At 42.9% G+C, this 24,566-nt stretch overlaps 1 protein-coding gene across 3 annotated transcripts in view; it reads right to left on the bottom strand.

Moving 5' to 3' along the window:
- Window positions 1-24,566, bottom strand: part of LOC119915887 (microfibril-associated glycoprotein 4-like) — a 51,595-nt gene that overhangs the window by 21,664 nt on the left and 5,365 nt on the right. Inside the window, exon 3 of one of the 3 annotated variants that reach the window (XM_038735686.1) lies at window positions 8,418-8,456. In XM_038735686.1, the coding sequence (XP_038591614.1) occupies window positions 8,418-8,456 (39 nt within the window). Of the gene's footprint in view, window positions 1-6,493; window positions 6,662-8,417; window positions 8,457-21,139; window positions 21,542-24,566 lie in introns of those variants that run through there. The other 2 variants (XM_038735688.1, XM_038735687.1) reach the window with 2 other exon arrangements.

Here is a 24,566-nt window from a genome sequence, read left to right on the forward strand (position 1 = left end):
TTTCAACTACGTAATATTGCGAAAATCAGGAACATCCTGTCTAAAAATGATGCAGAAAAACTAGTCCATGCATTTGTTACTTCTAGGCTGGATTACTGCAATTCCTTATTATCAGGCTGCTCGAAAAAGTCCATTAAGACTCTTCAGCTGATCCAGAATGCTGCAGCACGTGTTCTGACAGGAACCAGGAAAAGAGATCACATTTCTCCTGTTTTAGTTTCTCTGCATTCCAGTAAAATCCAGAATAGAATTTAAAATCATTCTTCTTACCTACAAAGCTCTTAATGGTCAGGCACCATCTTATCTTAAAGAGCTCATAGTACCTTACTACCCCACCAGAGCACTGCGCTCCCAGAATGCAGGGTTACTTGTGGTTCCTAGAGTCTCCAAAAGTAGACTAGGAGCCAGAGCGTTCAGCTATCAAGCTCCTCTCCTGTGGAACCAGGTTCCAGTTTGGGTTCAGGAGGCAGACACCATCTCCACATTTAAGAGTAGGCTTAAGACTTTCCTCTTTGATAAAGCTTATAGTTAGGGCTGGCTCAGGTGAGTCCTGAACCATCCCTTAGTTATGCTGCTATAGGCCTAGACTGCCGGGGGATTTCCCATGATGCACTGAGCTCCTCTCTCCTCTACTTTCTCTCCCTCTGTATGCAACCTCATCCCATTATTGCATGTTACTAACACAACTTCTCCCCTTTCTGGTAGTCTTGTGCTTTCTCGTCCCTCTCCTCTCTCCTCCTGTCACTTCCTGCAGGTTTTCTGGCTCTGGAGCTGTGGAGTCTGGATCTGTGGTTGCGGGTCACCTGCTGCCCCCGTGTTCCTGCTCGACACCCTCTGCTGCAACGACTATTGTTACTAGTCCTATTGTTATTATTGTTATTATAATCATTAACATTACGATGGTTACCATTAACACTACTATAAATATCTGTACCATTTTTCATTTAGTCTATAGCAACATCACCTTTACTGTCTGTACCTCTGTGTGGATATTGTGTAGGCCACCTCCCTCCCCTCTCTCTCTCTCTCTCTCTCTCTCTCTCTCTCTCTCTCTCTCTCTCTCTCTCTCTCTCTCCCTCTCTCTCCTTCACCCCAACCGGTGGAGGCAGATGGCCGCCCTCCTCTCCCCACACACACTCATTAGTCAGTTTATAAACCTGGGAATATTAAATATGTAAACTGCACTAGTACTACTACTACTACTACTCCTACTAGTAGTACTACTACTGGTGGTGGTGACTATCCCATGATGCACTACGCTCCTCCTCTCCCTCTCCAAGCTCTATGTAAAACTTGCATTGTGCTACCATGTCTCTCTGTCAAACCACCCTGAGCCATGGTTCTGCTCGAGGTTTCTGCCTCTTAAAGGAAGTTTTTCCTTGCCTCTGTCGCCTAGTGCTGCTCTTGGTGGGAACTGTTGGGCTTCTGTAAATATCATCACAGAGTACGGTCTAGACCTGCTCTTTATGAAAAGTGCTGTGAGATAACTGTTGTTGTGATTTGGCGCTATATAAATAAAATTGAATAAAATTGAATTGAATTGAATTGAATTGAATAGACCACTACAGACCTGTGACCACTACAGACCTGTAGACCACTACAGACCTGTAGACCACTACTGACTTTAAAATCAGCTGCCCTGTAATTCTCCTGCTTCTCTCTCCTAAATATCTTCAGTATCCATCTGGTCAATGAATGTAAGGATATACCGGTACAACAGCATTAACAGGGACACTGTGACTGTGAAAACATTTAGTTTTCACTGTAAACAACAGTCTGTGGCTGATTTGACTGATATTGTTTGGAAATACTATAGGTAATTGTCACATTCTGCCTGTCAGCTATGTTTAGTTTAGCTCTCTGTGAGTTTCAGTTATTTGGTCAGTTCAGTATCTGTTATTTAGTCTGTTGTGTTTTGGGTTTCAGTCCTGTCTGTTGTCCTGTGTCCAGTCTGCTAGTGTTAATCTGTTCTGTTTATTTATCTTAATCTGTTGTTGAGTTTGTCTGTGTTGTTCTGTTATCTTGTCTCCCTTAGCCACTCTGTGTAATTAGTTCTGCTCCTGTTTGTTTTGTTGCTAATGCCTTGCATTTAGACTCCCTGTTGCTATTCCGTTAGTTTAGACTTAGATTATAGTTTGCTTGCTACCTTAGTGTGCCTTCCTCTACCTGATGTTATTGTTTATCTGGTTATGATCTGTCAGCTGGTGTTTAGTGGTGTTTGGTATTTACCTTATTTCTGATCTGTTCCATGTTTACTGTTGTCCTGTTTCCTGGTTGGTCCTGTCTCTGTTCCCTACCCCGTTCTTTAGCCTTGTTTATTCAATTGTTCATTTGCAGTTTCTGTTTATTCCTAGCTTCAGTCTGTTTTCCCTGTTGTGATCGGTCTGCTTGTGTCTGGAGTAGTTTGTTATTTATGTTATTTTGATCTGTTATATCTTATTTTGATATGGTCTGTGTTTAGTGTTCAGTAACCTGTGTTATGTCTGTTCTCCCAGTAATCCCTCTGCATGCCTGTCTCTCTGTTTCCCCCTGCTGTCTCTCTGCTTGCCTGTTTTGTTAGTCCCTGGTGTATATATGTTTGGTGTTTCTGTTCAGTCACCGTCTGGTCATTGTAGCGTGTGTACGCTCTGTCGTGTGTGGAGTGTCCTGCTTGTCTCTGTGCTGCTTCATTTGTTGGACTCAACTGCCTGTAAGCCTTGTTTCCTGTTTGAGTTTTGGATTCAATCATTGCAACTGAGGTGAGCACTCCTGTGTCATGCATTTGGGCTCTAAACCTGCAAGTTACTCTACCGACCATGACGGGTAATATTAGTGGCTTTCATGCTAGCTGTGTTTTCCATAGTCATTAACACCAGCTTACAGTTTCACTTTGTATACAGTTTCACTTTGTATCAGACACTGCTTGTGTGTGTGTGTGTGTGTGTGTTGTAATGTTGCTCAGCAGTGATGAAACGCAGCCTCCCTCAGTTTCCTAGTGCCCGACCATCAGTGTTGCAGTAATGTGTTACTCAGTAACGCGTTACTGTGATAAAACAGTAACATAATTACAGTTACTAATCCAAGTAACGCTGCGTTACTCGTTACTGAACGCACCATCCTTGACATGAAAGCACGACTGTGCAACACTAAAGGAAGAATGGAGAATGAGGGAGAGAGGAGTTCTTCCCACAGCTGTAAGTAGCTGCTGCCATTATTGTGTCACAGTCTAAGATGCAAAGAACATTGTTGTCTATTGTAAACTCTGTGCGACCAGCAAAAAGCTTTCAACCGCGAACATTTCTACATCTGATTTATTGAAAAATTTATTGACAAACTCCAGCAGCTACAGTCACTGATGCTTGGACTTGTCGGGAGAGAGTGGCGTTAATGTAACATTTTGTAACTGCTCTTATAAACAGGCGAAAAACGACAGAAAAACTGTAGTTGAAAAGTCGGGATTTACTTGCTTTATTTTTTTATTTCAGTTATCTTTTTTTTATGTTTTGTAAAAACCACACTCCTTGCTGCTGTTATGAATAAGATATTAGTAAATAATTTTGGGAGAATGTATGGGATAATTATCAACACTGACCGCCACATATTGACTTTCTATTTTTATCCTGGGCGTATGTAAAATCCTATTTGATTGAGGAGCACATATTCATGCAGCACCTCCTCTTGCTCGCTCTCTACCCCTCTCTCTCTCTTCTCTCCGGGTGCTCCGGCTTCCTCCCACCGTTCAAAGACATGCGGACTAGGTTAACTGGTGTCTCCAAAATTGCCCTTAGGGGTAAGGGTGAGTGTGAGTGGTTGGGATTGGCTCCAGCCCCCCCGCGACCCTCTACACAGGATAAGCGGCTGACGATGGATGGATGGAAGTTGAAAAACAATACATTACGTAAATTAAAATACAATACAGATTTACACAAAGTTTACAAAATATTTGAATGAGTTTCAAATATACGTATAAACAAACGAAATAAGGACTAAATGTAGAGATCTACCTACCGTTAATTAAAAACAAGTGCATACGTCAGATATTCTTTTTTTAAAAGCAGCTAAGGAAATTAGTGCACCAATCTTAAGCCATGACTGGAGTTCATTCCAGGGCGAAGGGCCATAGTAAGACAGATTCCTCTTTCCTGCGTCGGTCCTCGTTCTTGGTACCTTACAAAGTAGTCAGTCACTAGATCTTAAATGATATGTACTTTGCGCAAACTTTAAACAGATATAAGAAGGCATAAGACCTAAAATAGCTTTAAAAATAAAAATGTACCAATGTAGCATCCTGCGCACTTTGAGTGACGGCCAATTTACCATACTGTGTAAGATGCAGTAATGTGTCTGATAGCCAGCATTTGTGATGAACCTGAGAGCCGCATGATAAAGAGGGTCAAGCTTCGACAGAGTAGATGGACGTGCAAATTGATAGATGATATCACCATAATCTAGCTGAGAAAGGAATAATCCTGCAACCAGTTTTTTTGTGTAGTCCTAAAAAAGCAAGATTTCAATCTATATAAGAATGCCAGGGTAAATTTAAGTTTTGTAGCAAGAGCTTCAATATGTTTTTAAAGGTAAAACCTTTGTCCAGCCAGATACCCAAGTATTAAGTATCAACAAGTTAAATGGCGTCATCTTGCAATGTGTTAAAAGCAAGAGGTGGGACTTTAGTATTTATAGGTGCAAATATCATCGCCTTTGTCTTTTTTGCATTTAAAACTAGCTTCAAATCAAACAGGGCAGATTGTAATGAGGCAAAGTCTAACTGCAAATTTGCACAGGCAGTCTCAGGTGTAGGGGCGTTACAGTATCATCTGAATACAAATGATACTGTGAGTGTTTAAACTTACTGCAGACATTGTTTATGTAGATGATAAAAAGCAAAGGACCCAGAACTGATCCTTGTGGGACACCCGTTCTTAGGACAACAGGGTCAGATGTTACATTCCCATGCCTTGCAATTTGCGTCCGTTCAGAGAGATAGCTATGAAAACAATTTACAGCTCTATGCCCAACATCAAGGTTTTGGTTTGATTAACCAAACCAAGGTTTGGTTTTGATTAACATGAAATGGTCTCCTGTATGTAAGGTCATGACCACAGCCATACAGCATAACTTTTTAATCAATCACCGCTTTTATGTCATCAGAGAGGGATAAACTGTACTCTGGCCAGATCTAAAACCAGATTGCATGTCGTTAAGGATGTTTTGTGAAACCAGAAAAGTTTTTAATTGATCAGACACTAAAAGCTCCAAATTCTTTGCTAAAACCAAAAGATTTGAGATAGGTCTATAATTATTTGTGTCAAATGGATCCCCAGCTTTCAGTAATGGCGTGACGTAAGCCTGTTTCCAGGAAAAAGGCACTGTATCTGTGTAAATGAACAGGTTAAACATGTAAGTGAGTGGCTTCACTATAGTTTCTGCTGCCATTTAACAAAACAGGATCAAGTCCATCTGGCCCTGCTGCCTTCTTGGAGTCAATGCTCTGCAAAAGGTGCAAAACATCTAGCTCAAAGGTCAAAGAAGAAACAGAAGAAGAAACCACTTCCCCATGTAGTGGCTGGGATCTAGGTTCAGCCAGGAATAAATTAGTCCAAGCTTCCTGTGAGTTGGGTTTGCCATGGGGAATTTCACCTTTTTCTACCTGGGAACTATGTTGAATAAGAGAGGTTTCACCAAATGTATCCTCAAAGAATACAAAATTTATTTGTATTATTCTTGCTTCTTTTTTGTTGAGTACATGTCTGCACTGTAAATAAAATTGTAAATCTAATAATTCTTTCTTATTATTTGGGGGAGAATAGAACCATTTTAGGGTAGCTTCAGCCCTCCTAAAATAGGCCTAACAACATCCATGATAGCAAACACATAATGAACTAACCAGACATTCAACACACCCATGAACTGCTGACGTTTACTGGTTATTATGATTTAATTAAAATAATATGCCCACATATCGAGTCAGCTATAAGACTTCAACACCACATGATGCAGCTGAGAGTGTCTGTAAACTAATTAGCAGTGAGTAAAGATTATAAAAACAGTTCCCTGAAGGTAATAAATAATTCAATTCAATTTATTTATATAGCGCCAAATCACAACAACAGTTATCTCACAGCGCTTTTCATAAAAGAGCAGGTCTAGACCGTACTCTATGGTCTATAATCAAAATAATCATATAATCATAAAGTATCATTAATATATCAATTATATAAGTTTAAACATGTCTCTGCTACCACTCCTACTATCTGTACTTCTGTTCCTGCAACATAACAACCTAAAGTGAGTCCAGATAAATGGACTGCAGAGAGTCTCTGAGGTACAGACACCTGAATGTGATTCATGAAACAGAAGCAGACCACTGATTGGTGCAGCTCTGCATCAGTCATTAGCATAAGGACCGCCCAAATAATCCAGTATAAGGCCAGTTATTCAGAGAGACTTTAGGGAAAATCACCTTCCTGTGGAAACTCAGTAAAACACAAAAGTACTTCTGCTGCTTCCTCACCTGCCCCTCCATTACTGAATCCAGATACATTCAGTCTGTATCCGTAGGACTCTGAGTCGATGGAGAACGAGGAGTAACGAGCGAACGTTTTGTTTCCACTGAAGTCCTCCATGTCGACCAGCAGCTCGTACTTCTTCCTCAGAGTCAGGTGGAAGAGAGTCTCAAGACCTGAACACAAACACATAGAAACTCATGAGGTGGAGTTTTTAACCATCAACATCATGTACTGTACCAAACCATGAGCTGACTGGATCCTTACACCTGCAAACTTCAGTTTAATGTTTGAACGTTATGAACAGTGAGTTTCACAAAGTCACATTAGTGTTAGTTAGGTTTGTTTCTCACCGAGCCAGTACTCTCCAGCAGCGCTACCAAAGCCCTCTTGTACTGATCCCAGCCCCTGTAGAAGTTCACGGTGCCGTCCATCCTCCTCTGGAACACCTGGGGGGGACGGGATGGAGGGAGAACTAGCTAAACACACCAGATACCTGACAGCTCATGTTTCCAGGCACAAAGGTTTGAACCAGTGGTAAGCCTTCATTCAGGAAGTCTGTTAAGGTCATAGATATCCAAGAAAGGTTAAAATCAAGTGCAGCTGGACTAGATTGAAGATACTTGAAGACGTTTTGTGACTTTGTTTTCAAGACTTATGCAGTTGTGACTGACTGGTAGGGTAACTCAGCTATTTAATCTCTGTGGGGTCGTTGTCAAGGTCATCAATAACACTGGTATTTTAGTGCTCTTGATTGTTGTAACGACAGTTTCCCTACCAGTTGCTCAGAACTGAAGACGTCTTTGTCTGAATTTAGCTTTAAACCAGGGTTTGTCATTGTTATAACTCATCCTGGTGCGTGTTGGTATACAGCTGACATCAGTTTCTGTGAGGTTAGCTGTATACCAACACGCACCAGGGAGTTTATAGCTCAACTCAGACCGCTAAGGTTGCAGAAGGAGGAGGCATATAGGAATGGGGGCCGAGCCGGGTTCAGGGTGTTAAAGTACAGGTCTGGCAAGGAGGTGCGAGAAGCTAAATGACTGTACCCAGAGAGACTAAAGAACCAGTTCTCTGAAAACAACGCCACTTCTGTCTGGAGGGGGTTCAGACAGATCACAAACTATAAACCCAAAGCCCCCCACTCCATCAACGACTCTCGCCTGGTAAATGAGCTGAACCAGTACTACCGATTGGTTGTCACCTTCTATTTCGTCAGGACCTGCACGCCTCCAGGACTTTGAGGCGTGCAGGAGAGATTGCAGCTGACCCCTTCCATCCCCGACACAAACTGTTTCAGATTCTCCCCTCTGGCAGAAGGCTGCGGTCCATCAGGACCAAAACCTCTCGCCACGGCCCGATGGCAGTGGGCTTCCTCAACAAGGCCCGGTACCCCACTGTCACTGACTCTCATGCCCCCCTCCCCAAACACACACTTATACACACCCTGACCCCCACACTTTACTCAACTGTGCTTTATGCTAAGTTGTGAACTTTTGCACATACCTGTCAACACTGTATTATAGTATTACTGTATTTTTTGTATACTTGTAGGTTTCTTTGATCTCCTTACTTCTGATTCTGATATTCAGGAAGTACATCACATAAATCAGTTGCTGGATTTGTCTTTTCAGGTCAGGAACAACGGACACGTTGATGCACAAGTCAAAGAATATCATAGCGAGGCTTAAGTGCTGTAATAGACACATTTGGGTGATGGCGTTTTAAAATATTAAATGGTAGCATGTTGATGGTTTGTGTCTCTAGAACCGTGACATCACCGTCAGGCTGATCCGCCACTCTTTGTCTGGTTTTGCAGGAATTTACTGGGAAACCCTTTGTGTATCAGTTCAGTTCTCCTGTCTCGTTCCTGGTCTCAACTGGATTTGAGAACTGCTGAGCCAGATTTGGTACTTGAGTTAAAATACTCACCGTCCACCGTCCTCCTAGTGAGTCCATGTCACAGTACACCTACACACAAAACACACACACTCATTAGTCAGTTTATCCACCTGGGAATATTAAATATGTAAACTGCACTAGTACTACTACTACTCCTACTAGTAGTACTACTACTGGTGGTGGTGACTATCCCATGATGCACTACGATCCTCCTCTCCCTCTCCAAGCTCTATGTAAAACTTGCATTGTGCTACCATGTCTCTCTGTCAAACCACCCTGCGTCCAGGTTCTGCTCGAGGTTTCTACCTGCAAGGTTTTTCCTTGCTACTGTGGCCAAGTACTGATCATGGTGGGACTCCTAGACTACAATCGAGCTCTATGAAAAATTTGTGATAATTTCTATTACGAATTGGTGCTCCATAAATAAAATGGACTTGAATTGAAAGTCAAACACTTTTATCTGTTAAATGTGTGTACCTGGACAGCAGAGGTGGCTCCGATGGGATAGATGGTGTACACTCCACTGGGTTGGCTGTTGTCATGGTATAGATGTCACTGCAGTCCAGTGGGAGGACGAGCTCCTGGCAGCTGCTCAACTGAGGAGCCAGGAGGAGGAAGACGACTGATACCAGCTGGAACAGACAGGTTATTTAGTTTTTGAACAGAGTTTGGCCTCTGCAGCCAGTCGGTGCTGAAGGTTTTACCTTTCAATTTGAAAAAAAGTCCTCACATCTTAAATATCTGATTCTCTCTTTTCCTGTAACAACACTGAAGAAATGACACTTTGCTACAATGTAAAGTAGTGAGTGTGCAGCTTGTATAACAGTGTAAAGTAGTGAGTGTGCAGCTTGTATAACGGTGTAAATCTGTTGTCCCCTCAAAATAACACAGCCATTAATGTCTAAACCGCTGGCAACAAAAGTGAGGACACCCCTAAGTGAAAATGTCCTAATTGGACCCAATTAGCCATTTTCCCTCCCCGGTGTCATGTGACTCGTTAGACAAGGTCTCAGGTCTGAATAAGGAGGAGGACCACTGCCTTGCTAAAGAAGCTGAGGGTAAAGGTGATGGACTGTCCAGCATGTCTCCAGACCTGAACCCTACTGAGCCTCTGTGGGGCGTCCTCAAACGGGAGGTGGAGGAGCGTAAGGTCTCTAACATCCACCAGCTCCGTGATGTCGTCATGGAGGAGTGGAAGAGGACTCCAGAGCCAACCTGTGAAGCTCTGCTGAACTCCAGGCCCACGAGGGTTAAGGCAGCGCTGGGAAATAATGGTGACCACACAAAATATTGACACTTCGGTCCCAATGTGGACATTTTCACTTAGGGGTGTCCTCTCTTTTGTTGCCAGCGGTTTAGACATTAACGGCTGTGTGATGTGTTATTTTGAGGGGACAGCAGATTTACACTGTTATACAAGCTGTACGCTCACTACTTTACACTGTTATACAAACTGTACGCTCACTACTTTACTCTGTTATACAAACTGTACGCTCACTACTTTACACTGTTATACAAACTGTACGCTCACTACTTTACACTGTTATACAAACTGTACGCTCACTACTTTACACTGTTATACAAGCTGTACGCTCACTACTTTACACTGTTATACAAGCTGCACTACTTTACACTGTTATACAAACTGCACGCTCACTACTTTACTCTGTTATACAAGCTGCACGCTCACTACTTACACTGTTATACAACTGTACGCTCACTACTTTACACTGTTATACAAGCTGCACGCTCACTACTTTCAAGCGTTTACTCACTACTTTACACTGTTATACAAGCTGTACACTCACTACTTTACACTGTTATACAAGCTGTACGCTCACTACTTTCACTGTTATACAAGCTGCACTACTTTACACTGTTATACAAACTGCACGCTCACTACTTACTCTGTTATACAAGCTGCACGCTCACTACTTTACACTGTTATACAAGCTGTACGCTCACTACTTTACACTGTTATACAAGCTGCACGCTCACTACTTTACAAGCTGTTTACTCACTACTTTACACTGTTATACAAGCTGTACACTCACTACTTTACACTGTTATACAAGCTGTACACTCACTACTTTACAAGCTGTTACTCACTACTTTACACTGTTATACAAGCTGTACACTCACTACTTACACTGTTATACAAGCTGTACACTCACTACTTTACACTGTTATACAAGCTGTACGCTCACTACTTTACAAGCTGTTTACTCACTACTTTACACTGTTATACAAGCTGTACACACTACTTTACACTGTTATACAAGCTGCACGCTCACTACTTTACGCTGTTACAAGCTGTACACTCACTACTTTACAAGCTGTACGCTCACTACTTTACACTGTTATACAAGCTGTACGCTCACTACTTTACACTGTTATACAAGCTGTACGCTCACTACTTTACACTGTTATACAAGCTGTACACTACTTTACACTGTTATCATGTTACACAAGCTGTACACTCACTACTTTACACTGTTACATGTTACACAAGCTGTATGCTCACTACTTTACACTGTTATACAGCTGTACACTCACTACTTTACACTGTTATACATGTTACACAAGCTGTACGCTCACTACTTTACACTGTTATACATGTTACACAAGCTGTACGCTCACTACTTTACACTGTTATACAAGCTGTACACTCACTACTTTACACTGTTATACATGTTACACAAGCTGTATGCTCACTACTTTACACTGTTATCCAAGCTGTACGCTCACTACTTTACACTGTTATACATGTTACACAAGCTGTACGCTCACTACTTTACACTGTTATACATGTTACACAAGCTGTATGCTCACTACTTTACACTGTTACCCAAGCTGTACGCTCACTACTTTACGCTGTTTCATGTTACACTGTACGCTCACTACTTTACACTGTTATACATGTTACACAAGCTGTACACTCACTACTTTACACTGTTATACATGTACACAAGCTGTATGCTCACTACTTTACGCTGTTATCCAAGCTGTACGCTCACCTTTACGCTGTTATACATGTTACACAAGCTGTATGCTCACTACTTTACGCTGTTATCCAAGCTGTACGCTCACTACTTTACGCTGTTATACAAGCTGTACGCTCACTACTTTACACTGTTATACAAACTGCACGCTCACTACTTTACTCTGTTATACAAGCTGCACGCTCACTACTTTACACTGTTATACAAGCTGTACGCTCACTACTTTACACTGTTATACAAGCTGCACGCTCACTACTTTACAAGCTGTTTACTCACTACTTTACACTGTTATACAAGCTGTACACTCACTACTTTACACTGTTATACAAGCTGTACACTCACTACTTTACAAGCTGTTTACTCACTACTTTACACTGTTATACAAGCTGTACACTCACTACTTACACTGTTATACAAGCTGTACTCACTACTTTACACTGTTATACAAGCTGTACGCTCACTACTTTACAAGCTGTTTACTCACTACTTTACAATGTTATACAAGCTGTACACACTACTTTACACTGTTATACAAGCTGCACGCTCACTACTTTACACTGTTATACAAGCTGTACACTCACTACTTTACAAGCTGTACGCTCACTACTTTACACTGTTATACAAGCTGTACGCTCACTACTTTACACTGTTATACAAGCTGTACGCTCACTACTTTACACTGTTATACAAGCTGTACACTCACTACTTTACACTGTTATACATGTTACACAAGCTGTACGCTCACTACTTTACACTGTTATACATGTTACACAAGCTGTATGCTCACTACTTTACACTGTTATACAAGCTGTACACTCACTACTTTACACTGTTATACATGTTACACAAGCTGTACACTCACTACTTTACACTGTTATACATGTTACACAAGCTGTACGCTCACTACTTTACACTGTTATACAAGCTGTACACTCACTACTTTACACTGTTATACATGTTACACAAGCTGTATGCTCACTACTTTACACTGTTATCCAAGCTGTACGCTCACTACTTTACACTGTTATACATGTTACACAAGCTGTACGCTCACTACTTTACACTGTTATACATGTTACACAAGCTGTATGCTCACTACTTTACACTGTTATCCAAGCTGTACGCTCACTACTTTACGCTGTTATACATGTTACACAAGCTGTACGCTCACTACTTTACACTGTTATACATGTTACACAAGCTGTACACTCACTACTTTACACTGTTATACATGTTACACAAGCTGTATGCTCACTACTTTACGCTGTTATCCAAGCTGTACGCTCACTACTTTACGCTGTTATACATGTTACACAAGCTGTATGCTCACTACTTTACGCTGTTATCCAAGCTGTACGCTCACTACTTTACGCTGTTATCCAAGCTGTACGCTCACTACTTTACACTGTTATCCAAGCTGTACGCTCACTACTTTACACTGTTATACATGTTACACAAGCTGTACGCTCACTACTTTACACTGTTATACATGTTACACAAGCTGTATGCTCACTACTTTACACTGTTATCCAAGCTGTACGCTCACTACTTTACGCTGTTATACATGTTACACAAGCTGTACGCTCACTACTTTACACTGTTATACATGTTACACAAGCTGTACACTCACTACTTTACACTGTTATACATGTTACACAAGCTGTATGCTCACTACTTTACGCTGTTATCCAAGCTGTACGCTCACTACTTTACGCTGTTATACATGTTACACAAGCTGTATGCTCACTACTTTACGCTGTTATCCAAGCTGTACGCTCACTACTTTACGCTGTTATACAAGCTGTACGCTCACTACTTTACACTGTTATACAAGCTGTACACTCACTACTTTACACTGTTATACATGTTACACAAGCTGTACACTCACTACTTTACACTGTTATACATGTTACACAAGCTGTATGCTCACTACTTTACACTGTTATACAAGCTGTACACTCACTACTTTACACTGTTATACATGTTACACAAGCTGTACACTCACTACTTTACACTGTTATACATGTTACACAAGCTGTACGCTCACTACTTTACACTGTTATACAAGCTGTACACTCACTACTTTACACTGTTATACATGTTACACAAGCTGTATGCTCACTACTTTACACTGTTATCCAAGCTGTACGCTCACTACTTTACACTGTTATACATGTTACACAAGCTGTACGCTCACTACTTTACACTGTTATACATGTTACACAAGCTGTATGCTCACTACTTTACACTGTTATCCAAGCTGTACGCTCACTACTTTACGCTGTTATACATGTTACACAAGCTGTACGCTCACTACTTTACACTGTTATACATGTTACACAAGCTGTACACTCACTACTTTACACTGTTATACATGTTACACAAGCTGTATGCTCACTACTTTACGCTGTTATCCAAGCTGTACGCTCACTACTTTACGCTGTTATACATGTTACACAAGCTGTATGCTCACTACTTTACGCTGTTATCCAAGCTGTACGCTCACTACTTTACGCTGTTATACATGTTACACAAGCTGTATGCTCACTACTTTACACTGTTATACATGTTACACAAGCTGTATGCTCACTACTTTACGCTGTTATCCAAGCTGTACGCTCACTACTTTACGCTGTTATACATGTTACACAAGCTGTACGCTCACTACTTTACACTGTTATACATGTTACACAAGCTGTACACTCACTACTTTACACTGTTATACATGTTACACAAGCTGTATGCTCACTACTTTACGCTGTTATACATGTTACACAAGCTGTACGCTCACTACTTTACGCTGTTATACATGTTACACAAGCTGTATACTCACTACTTTACACTGTTATACATGTTACACAAGCTGTACGCTCACTACTTTACACTTATACATGTTACACAAGCTGTACACTCACTACTTTACGCTGTTATCCAAGCTGTACACTCACTACTTTACGCTGTTATCCAAGCTGTACGCTCACTACTTTACGCTGTTATACAAGCTGTACGCTCACTACTTTACACTGTTATACATGTTACACAAGCTGTACGCTCACTACTTTACACTGTTATACATGTTACACAAGCTGTACGCTCACTACTTTACACTGTTATACATGTTACACAAGCTGTATGCTCACTACTTTACACTGTTATACATGTTACACAAGCTGTACACTCACTACTTTACGCTGTTATCCAAGCTGTACACTCACTACTTTACACTGTTATACATGTTACACAAGCTGTACACTCACTACTTTACACTGTTATACATGTTACACAAGCTGTACACTCACTACTTTACGCTGTTATCCAAGCTGTACGCACACTACTTTACGCTGTTATTCAAGCTGTACACTCACTACTTTACGCTGTTATCCAAGCTGTACACTCACTACTTTACGCTGTTATCCAAGCTGTACACTCACTACTTTACGCTGTTATCCAAGCTGTACACTCACTACTTTACACTGTTATACATGTTACACAAGCTGTACGCTCACTACTTTACACTGTTATACATGTTACACAAGCTGTACACTCACTACTTTACGCTGTTATCCAAGCTGTACGCTCACTACTTTACGCTGTTATACAAGCTGTACGCTCACTACTTTACACTGTTATACAAGCTGTATGCTCACTACTTTACACTGTTATACATGTTACACAAGCTGTACGCTCACTACTTTACGCTGTTATACAAGCTGTACGCTCACTACTTTACGCTGTTATACAAGCTGTACGCTCACTACTTTACACTGTTATACAAGCTGTACGCTCACTACTTTACACTGTTATACAAGCTGTACTCTCACTACTTTACATTGGAGCAAAGTGTCATTTCTTCAGTGTTGAAACATGAAAAGATAGAATCAGATATTTACAGAAATGTGAGGGATGGACTCACTTTGTGAGATATTGTACGCAGGTAGCCAGAGAGGCTGAATCAGCCTAGTGAAGCTCTAAATAGTGTTAAGCTTTAATAGGGAGAAACATGTCAGCAAACAATAGTTCAAATAATCTCACTGAATCTGTTAACATGTTCAAACTGCTGATAAACATTCAGACAGACAGTTAAAGTTAAAAACTTACCTTCATTGTCAGATTTCTGCCGATGCAAATCCAGATGTCGGTGTGTCTGAACGCTCTGATGTCTCGGATGTCTCTCTCTCTTATTTATAATCCAAAGATTAATAAATCATTAATCTGCGCTTTCACACCAATACAACATTTGGCAGAACAGGTGGAAACCTACGTCCTTGACTGTGTGTGCATTTGTATTACACAACATTGTTGGCACCCAAACCTGAGATGCCATCACGGTGTGGGGACTCACCTCCACTGAGGGGGTGCTGCAGGGCAGGAGTGCGGTTCCACAGACCGTTTTCCTGTTGAGGACTGAGGTCTGCGCACACTGAGTGTTCACCGGGTCACGTGTCTGTGCCGGCTGGGCCGGGTGGTACTTGGACCATGTTAAGAGATATTTCAGGCTGCTGCACTTAAAGTCTCGTTCGTTCTCCTGACCATGTTAGTGACTCAGAGCTCTGTGAGGTTTGGATCAGCATGAAACTCTCTGTTGAACATGAAGGTCAGAGCTGCACAGCTGCTGCTTCACACCGATAAGATACTGTGTGTATCAATACTCTGCAGGATCGAGGCAGTTTTGTTTCTTTCAGATTCCCTTAGTCTACGTCTTCTTTGTTTTGCATTATTTTGTCTTTGAGTTGCAGCAGTACTGAAAGAAATTCCTGATCCTTTACTTTATTAATACCATTCTGTGAAAATACTCCACTATAAGTAAATGCCCTAAGAAGAAGTCTAAAAGCACTACGAGCAAAATCTCCTCCATTCCTCTCCTTGAGCTCCTCGTCATCGTCCTATTTTATTCGTCACCGTGCTGAAAGAAACGCAAAGGATCCACCGATGTTTCAAGATGGCAGGCTGAGGTCGATCAGGTGACAGGCAGGTGGGCGGAGGAGAGATGCACCTCCACTCTCTTATTTGTTCTCCGAGGAGCGAGGACACACAGAGCAGCCTTCACCGAAGTCTTTAAAGTGTTTCACTCCCAAGTTTCATGTTTGATTCGAATTCTGATTCAACATCTGGTTAAAAATCTGTTTCCATTCTCTGAGCAACAAAAGGACCTCAGACAACTTTCTGTTAGAGATGATTGACAGCTGGGATCAGCTGATTCAGCCTCAGCTGAGGCTTCAGAGGAGAGGAGGTCTCCTCCTAAAAACACGTTTCCTGGTTTAATCTCGAGGAGGCCCTGATGGTGTCCCGGGGTGCTCAAAGCCTGTGCCCCCCAGCTATGTGGAGTCCTTCACCATGTCTCCAAAGGGTCCCTGTGCTGTGGAAGACATCTTGCCTCGTTACACCACCTACAGCTCAACGTGACAAAGACTAAAGAGCTGGTGGTGGATCTAAGGAGAGCAAAGGCACCAGTGACCCCTGTTTCCATCCAGGGGGTCCCTGTGGACATTGTGGAGGACTACAAATACCTGGGAGTGCACATGGACAATAAACTGGATTGGGCCAAGAACACTGAGGCCTCTACAGGAAGGGCCAAAGCCGTCTCTGAGGAGGCTGAGGTCCTTCAACATCTGCAGGACGATGCTGAGGATGTTTTATGAGTCTGTGGTGGCCAGTGCTGTCCTGTTTGCTGTTGCATGCTGGGACAGCAGGCTGAGGGTAGCGGACGCCAACAGACTCAACAAACTGATCCAGGGCCAGTGACGTTGTGGGGGCGGAGCTGGACTCTCTGTCGGTGGTGTCAGAGAGGAGGATGCTGTCCAAACTACATGTCATCTTGGACAATGTCTCCCACCCGCTCCATGACCTGCTGCTCAAACACAGGAGCACTTTCAGTGACAGACTCATTCCCCCAGAATGCACCACAGAGCGCCACAGGAAATCGTTCCTGCCTGTGGCCATCAAACTTTATAACTCCTCCCTCTAAGTGTCTGACACTTAGTCAGTTATTAAACTAGACCTCATTATCTACTTTCTGTCCAATATTACCTGTTTAATAATTAATGTGCAGTATTGTCTGCTGCTGTTTATTCACTAGTCCTTTTTGGTTCTCCATAATCATTCTTAATAATGTAAATATTGTACATACCCACACTCCTTTATATTTGTCTTTATATTCTATATTTATACTCTTCTGTTTATATACTCTTCTATCTACCTTGACAAGTGTGCAATTGTGACAAAAGAATTTCCCCTCGGGGATCAATAAAGTATTTCTGATTTCTTTCTGATTCTGAGGCACCAAAGAGAGACACGAGTAGAGCCTTGTGACTCCACAGGCCCATTCATTGCTATTTCCCCTCCGTCCACCAGGTGTCCTCGGACTGTCCCTCCTTTCCCCTCCACCTTACTGCCCCGCCCACCTCCTCACCTGATCTCATTCCCTCATCAGATTCACTTCACTGTTGGCTAACTGGAGCAGACTTGATTTGATTATCGACTCTGTTGAAGCTTTAATGTGTCAGTGATCTCAGGCTGAGGAGACGCAGGGGAAAGTAACTGAGTACATTTACTCAAGGACTACTTTCTACTTTCTCCTCTGAACATGGCTTCATTTCAATAACTGCTCATATGATCTATATTAATTCACTCTGACAGTGAAGCGTCAGTGTTTATGATTAGGTGTTTTCCTATACAGTCTCCTCCTAAAGTAACGCTAAGGCAAATTCCTTTATTTTGGTTGTTTATTTGGGTTGAAGATCAAAAGATGAGTATGCTCTGTATTTGTATATAGCACCTTTCCAGTCTTTTCAACCACTCAAAGCACTTTTTTACACTGCATTCATACACTGAGCTTAAGTGCTAAGACCAATGTGCAGAAAATGACATTATTATATAATATTCAATTCAGGGTTCAGTATCTTGCCCAAGCACGCTTTGACACGCAGCCTGGAGGAGCTGGGGATTGAACCGCTGACCTTCCAATTAATGGGCAACCCGCTCCACCCGCTGAGCCACAGCCGCCCCGAGTGTGAGACAAGAGTTCAGAATTTCAGCTCTCATTTGAAGGCTCGGCTGTACAGGCAAGTGTGAATGCCTGCAGCCATCTGCTGAGGGTTTGCATAACCCATCTAAAAACACACACACAACTGGGTGTGCTCATTCCAAAGGAAGTAGAGCTTAGTTATACATGCAACTTTCTGAGCTCCAGTTCAATTTAAAACCAGCTTTGAAAAAGAAAAATACAGCTTCATGTTGAATTATCCATCCATCTTTTCCCCACTGCTTATCAGCAGGTCACTGTAGAAACAAAATAACAAGTCAAGTCAATCTGTTTGAATTTGATTTTAACAATGAACCAAAACTAAATTATAAAAAAGTAACATATTTTAGAGACAGTCGGCCTTGCTGGTGAACTTTTAGCCCAGTGTCGCTGTGAGCTTGTGTCAGTATTTAAAGCAGTTTAAATAGTACAGTGGTTCATGTTGCTTTATAACTAAGTGGATATTAACATGACTATTAATACCAGTACTGATGCCTCTGAGAACACTAAGTATCAATAAACAGGATCTATTGACAGAAATTCAATATAAGATCCATAACTATGTTTTCAGTGGTGTAGAAAGACCTTACATAATGAACCGTTATGTTATATGAGACATTTATATCTACATATTAACTGATTAAACAGCATATTGTTGAGCCTCAGGAGCTCAGGTGTAGTTTTTGATTCAGCGATGTCCTTAGAGCAGCACTCCAAACAACTAGTCAGAAACTGTTTCTTCCAACTAAGGAATATATCCAAATTAAGAACACTGGTGTCGAAGGGTGAGTTGGAGATGATCATTCATGCTTTTATTTCCTCTCCTTTACATTACTGTAACAGTCTTTTTACTTGTTTGAGCAAGAAGGAGCTTTACCGTCTCCAGGCTGTTCAGAACTCTGCTGCAAGGCTTTTAACTCACATTAACAAAAGAGCGCACATCACACCTGTTTTAGCAGCACTTCACTGGTTACCAGTCCAGTATAGAATTCAGTTTAAAATCCTGGTCCTTACTTTTAGAGCCCTGCACGGTCAGGTTCCTCCCTACGTCTCTGAGTTGATACAGCTTCATACTTCGACCCGTAGTTTGAGGTCATCAGGTCAAAGGTTGTTAGTGGTTCCCTAGACTCATTTTAAAACCAGAGGGGATCGTTCGTTCCAAGCAGCGGCACCGAGGCTGTGGAAGGCTTTGTCTCCCTTTCTACGCTGTGTGAATTCTGTTGATTCTTTTAAAAAGCAACTGAAGACACTGCTATTCAAGCAAGCTTTTAGTTAGAAGGGGGTATTTTATGGTTTTTGTTTCTGTGTTTCATACATTGTATTTTACTTTGTTGTATTACATTTTACTGTGAAGCACTTTGTGATTTTTATCTGTTAAAGTTGCTACACAAATAAACTTTACTTACATAACCGCGGCTCCTCTTACATGGACGCCACCATGTTCCACCGCCATGTTTCTACAGTAGCCCAAATGGACAAACTGCTCTACAGATTGCGTTTCATCACTACTGACCATAATCACAGAGAGAAGTTGTTCCGTTGTCAATGTTGTTGGACTGTAATTTGACGTAACAATTATAGTAAGGCATATAAAGGTAAAACAGTAAACACAGTAAAATATAACATTTCCATCAAGTAAAAATCCACCTTTGCAATTTTCACTTATTCCCACAATTTCATCGCAAAAAAAAGATTTTTGTCTCTGCAGAAGGTGGAGCTGGAGTTTGTCACTGTGACCACCAGAGGGCAGCGACTCATGATCATTTGTGTTTGTGAACAGGAAGGAAAGAACCTCTGAACTTCTGACCAGAGAGAATCCAGACAGAGACACAGGAGACACAGTGAAGACATCAGATCAGCTTCATGCTCAGCTTCTCATTTATTGTCAGCATACAGCAGATAATGATTCACATTAGGGTTTCAAACCTCCACCAAACGTTGTGTTGAAACTAGTGAGTTTGACTTTAAAGCTGAGTGTGTTTAGTTGCAGCCAGCAGACTGAAGGTAACATCTGAACCAGCAGAGACTCATTTCTCTACACCAACAGCTGTTTGACTGAAGACTTTCCAGCCAGCAGCAGCTCACACACAATCAAACTCTTTCATTTGAGATGGAAACATTTCTGTCAGTTACTGACCTCCTGTTTACCTTCACTGCTGTTTCATCAACTGGCTGGAACTGAACTGCAAAGATTTGCTGACACTTTCCTTTTCATTCCTTTTTCCTCTTTTCAGATTGTGTTGGCAGTTAATGCAGCGATTTTCACACAATGAAACTCTAAATATCTGTTTCCATTTCAAGATTCTGGGCCCTACTTTCCTGCCGGCACAAATCCAGCAGCAGCCCAACTGCAGCCAGCTGACTTTCCACTGGTGGAAGGTGGAGTGGTGCAGCTGAGGCTGTTGGAGCAGGTCAGGTGGTGCAGTGACATTTTACTTCTCAAACTGGCCTGAAATCCTGATGTGTTGCTAACGTATATTAATATTTGGGATGTTCCACATTTGTGTTCGGAGCCTTCTTTATTTCTCATAGACGCCTCGGCCTGACTCGTCCTGGTCCACTTGGTCTGTGCTGCTTTTAAAAAGGATGTCATGTGATTGGTCGTTACTGAAGCTCCACCTGCTGATTCTGTGCTCCTCCTACTAATCATTTATTCAGCCTCTCTTCCACGCTGCGCCGAGCTGCGACCGCTTTGAGCCACAGATGGTAACAAAAAGGACTAATCTGAGTTGGTGTTCTGCTGCTGGTGGATTGTGCTCGTGCCCAGTTTCAGGAAAATAAGGCCCGTTGTGAGATTACATGCTTAATGAGAGAAAGAGAAAGAAATGAGGAGAGAGATCAGCTGCTGATATTCTGCTGTACGTTGGTCCTGGAGAACTACTGCACAGGACGGATCTTCATGCTGATGGTCTTCAGGGAGTAGTCAAGACCCTTCCAAGCAGACCAGTCCACTCCAACAGCATGGATAGTGCTGTCAGCCCCCCAGCGATAAACCCCGTTAGGGTTTGTATGCTGACAGTTGTTGTACCAGAACGCCCCCAGGTATGATCTGGCACAGTTGCCAGAGGAGGAGTCCTGGTCTTTGTCAAAGGTGGAGAACTTCTGTCCGCTGTGAAGACTAAAGGAGTCTCCTACAGACACACAGAAGAACCACAGGGTTAGTAAATTTGCATTATCTATAAGTATCAGCTGAACTTTTCACAGTCTGCAGTCCTCTATCAGACAGACTGATGAGACCAGTTATGGTCCAGACAGCTGAAGTCACCAGCAGGTCGTTTATGATCGACTCAATGTTTCACCTGGATGAAACAATCTAAATCTAATATTTTGAAAATCATCTACAGAAGCCAGAGGTCACCTTCATTTCAATCAGGCAATCTGACAAAGTCCAGCTTTATAGGGCTGGGGTAATTCATCAACATAATCTACATCATCGATTACAAAAATATGTTGATTTCCATAATGTGCTTTGGCGCATCAAGGTGCACCATCTAACAAGGGGCTCTTTCACCAGAGAAGAGCTCACGAACATCAGGGGAACAACTCCAGAGGATTTAGTTCCCACTTTTCTCGCGTTATCAGTGGACATTTTGGTGAAGGGCTCTCTCGCTGTTGTTCGGGCGGTGAAGTGCTGCAGGAGAGGAAAAAGCCTGATCGCTATTTTGCCTTCGCCGGCGGGGACTCTACCGGCAATATTTCCCTCCAGTGTGCGCTCACTGTGCAACAAACTGGACGAACTTCAGCTTCTGGTGGGGAAAAACTGACTTTTATTCATCTTCTGTTCTGCTTCACGGAGACGTGGCTGTGTGAGCTGATACCGGACTGGCAGGCTTCCAGCTGCACAGAGTGGACTGTGACACAGAACTCTCCGGCAAAACAAAAGGTGGAGGTGTCTGTTTTTATATTAACAATGGCTGGTGTAGCGACGTGACAGTGATTCAGCAGCACTGTTCTCCTGATCTGGAATTTTTTAACAGTAACTGTAAACCGTTTTATGACGCACAGCGTGTGATGGCCGACCGGATACTGTGTGTGGAGCAGAAAGATTCGGACTCCCTTGTTATTGTTCTCTGTGAATTTAACAAAGGAAACAACTCCCCAAATACAGACAGTTTATAAAGTGTCCAACCAGAGAGGGGAACACTTTGGATCACTGCTACACCACAGTTAGCAGTGCCTATCACACCGTCACACGCGCTCCACTGGGACACTCTGATCACGTGATGGTCCATCTGATCCCTGCTTACAGACAGAAACTAAAGCTCTGTAAACCTGTAGTGAGGACATCAAAGAAGTGGACCAGTAAAGCTGTAGAGGATCTTCAGGCATGCTCGGACTGCACTGACTGGGATGTTTCAGGACTGCTACCAACAATCTGCATGAGTTTACAGAGGCTGTGACATCCTACATCAGCCCCCCTCCTCCTCAGAGTTGGCTAGCGCCACCCCTCCCCCCTCTCTCCATCTCAGAGGGGAAAGTCAACAGACTGTTCAAGAGGCAGAAACCCCGCAAACAGCTGGGCCGGACTCTGTCTCCCCATCCACCCTGAAGCACTGTGTTGATCACTGGAGACATGAAATGTGCCAGCCTGCTTCAAAGCCTCCACCATCATCCCTGTCCCCGCGAAACCAAGGACCACTGGACTAAACGACTACAGACCCGTCGCCCTGACCTCTGTGGTTATGAAGTCCTTTGAACTTTTGTTGTCCCACCTAAAATCCATCACAGACCCTCTTCCTGGACCCCCTGCAGTTCACCTACAGAGCCAACAGGTTCGTAGATGATGCAGTAAACATGACCCTTCACTACATCCTCCAGCACCTGGACTCCCCAGGAACCTACGCCAGGATCCTGTTTGTGGATTTCAGCTCTGCATTTATCACCATCATCCCGGCCCTGCTGCAGGACAAGCTCTCCCAGCTGAGCGTGCCTGACTCCACCTGCAGGTGGATCACAGACTTCCTGACGGACAGGAAGCAGCACTTGAAGCTGGGAAAACATGTCTCTGATTCCAGGACCATCAGCACCGGATCCCCTCAAGGCTGCGTTCTTTCCCCCCTGCTCTTCTCCCTGTACACCAACAGCTGCACCTCCAGTCACCAGTCTGTCAAGCTCCTGAAGTTTGCGGATGACACCACCCTCATTGGGCTCATCTCAGGTGGGGACGAGTCCGCCTACAGTCTGGAGATCGACCATCTGAAGACAGTGGAGATGGTCGTGGACTTCAGGAAGAGCCCAGCTCCACCCTCCCCCATCATCCTGTGTGACTCCCCAGTCACCACTGTGGACTCCTTCCGCTTCCTGGGCACCATCATCTCCCAGGACCTCAAGTGGGAGCTGAACATCACCTCCGTCACCAAGAAGGCCCAGCAGAGGATGTACTTCCTGCGGCAGCTCAAGAAGTTCAGCCTGCCAAAGACAATGATGGTGCACTTCTACACCGCCATCATTGAGTCCATCCTCACCTCCTCCATCACCATCTGGTTCGCTGCTGCCACCGCCAGGGACAAGGGCAGGCTGCAGCGCATCATTCGCTCTGCAGAGAAGGTGATTGGCTGCAATCTTCCATCACTTCAGGACCTGTACTCCTCCAGGACTCTGAGGCGAGCAGGAAAGATTGCAGCTGACTCCTCCCACCCCGGACACAAACTGTTTAGAGTCAAGAGGCTGCGGTCCATCAGGACCAAAACCTTTCTTCCCGTCTGCAGCCTGATTAACAAGGCCCAGGTCCCCCTCTGACACCCCCCCCCCCCCCCCTTTCAAATGATACAAATGTCTCTGCACATGTAAATATTATTTCATTTCATATCATGCACAACCCTGGCACATTGCACATATTTGTTGTTAATTGTTAATCTTTGTTGTTCTATATTTTTTTATATTTTCAATTTTTTATATTTATGTACACAATACTCTCTTCCATTGAAATCCTTCTGCATAACACAAACCCAGAATAATGCACATTTAAATATCTGCATATCTTCTGTCAGGGATTCAGATGAGCCCAAACGCAGCACACTAGAGAGGCAACATCAAATTCACGATCCAAAATGATCGAACAGGCAGTTCCAACAAATGCAGAGGCATTACTGGGGTAACATACATAACACACTGAACGCTAAACACAGGCCATATCAAAATAAGATGTAACAGATC

This window comes from Micropterus salmoides, unplaced genomic scaffold, assembly GCF_014851395.1.
Source record: "Micropterus salmoides isolate LMB-PRFRI ecotype aquatic unplaced genomic scaffold, ASM1485139v1 Ms_hic_scaffold_21, whole genome shotgun sequence".
Classification (NCBI taxonomy): Eukaryota; Metazoa; Chordata; class Actinopteri; order Centrarchiformes; family Centrarchidae; genus Micropterus; species Micropterus salmoides.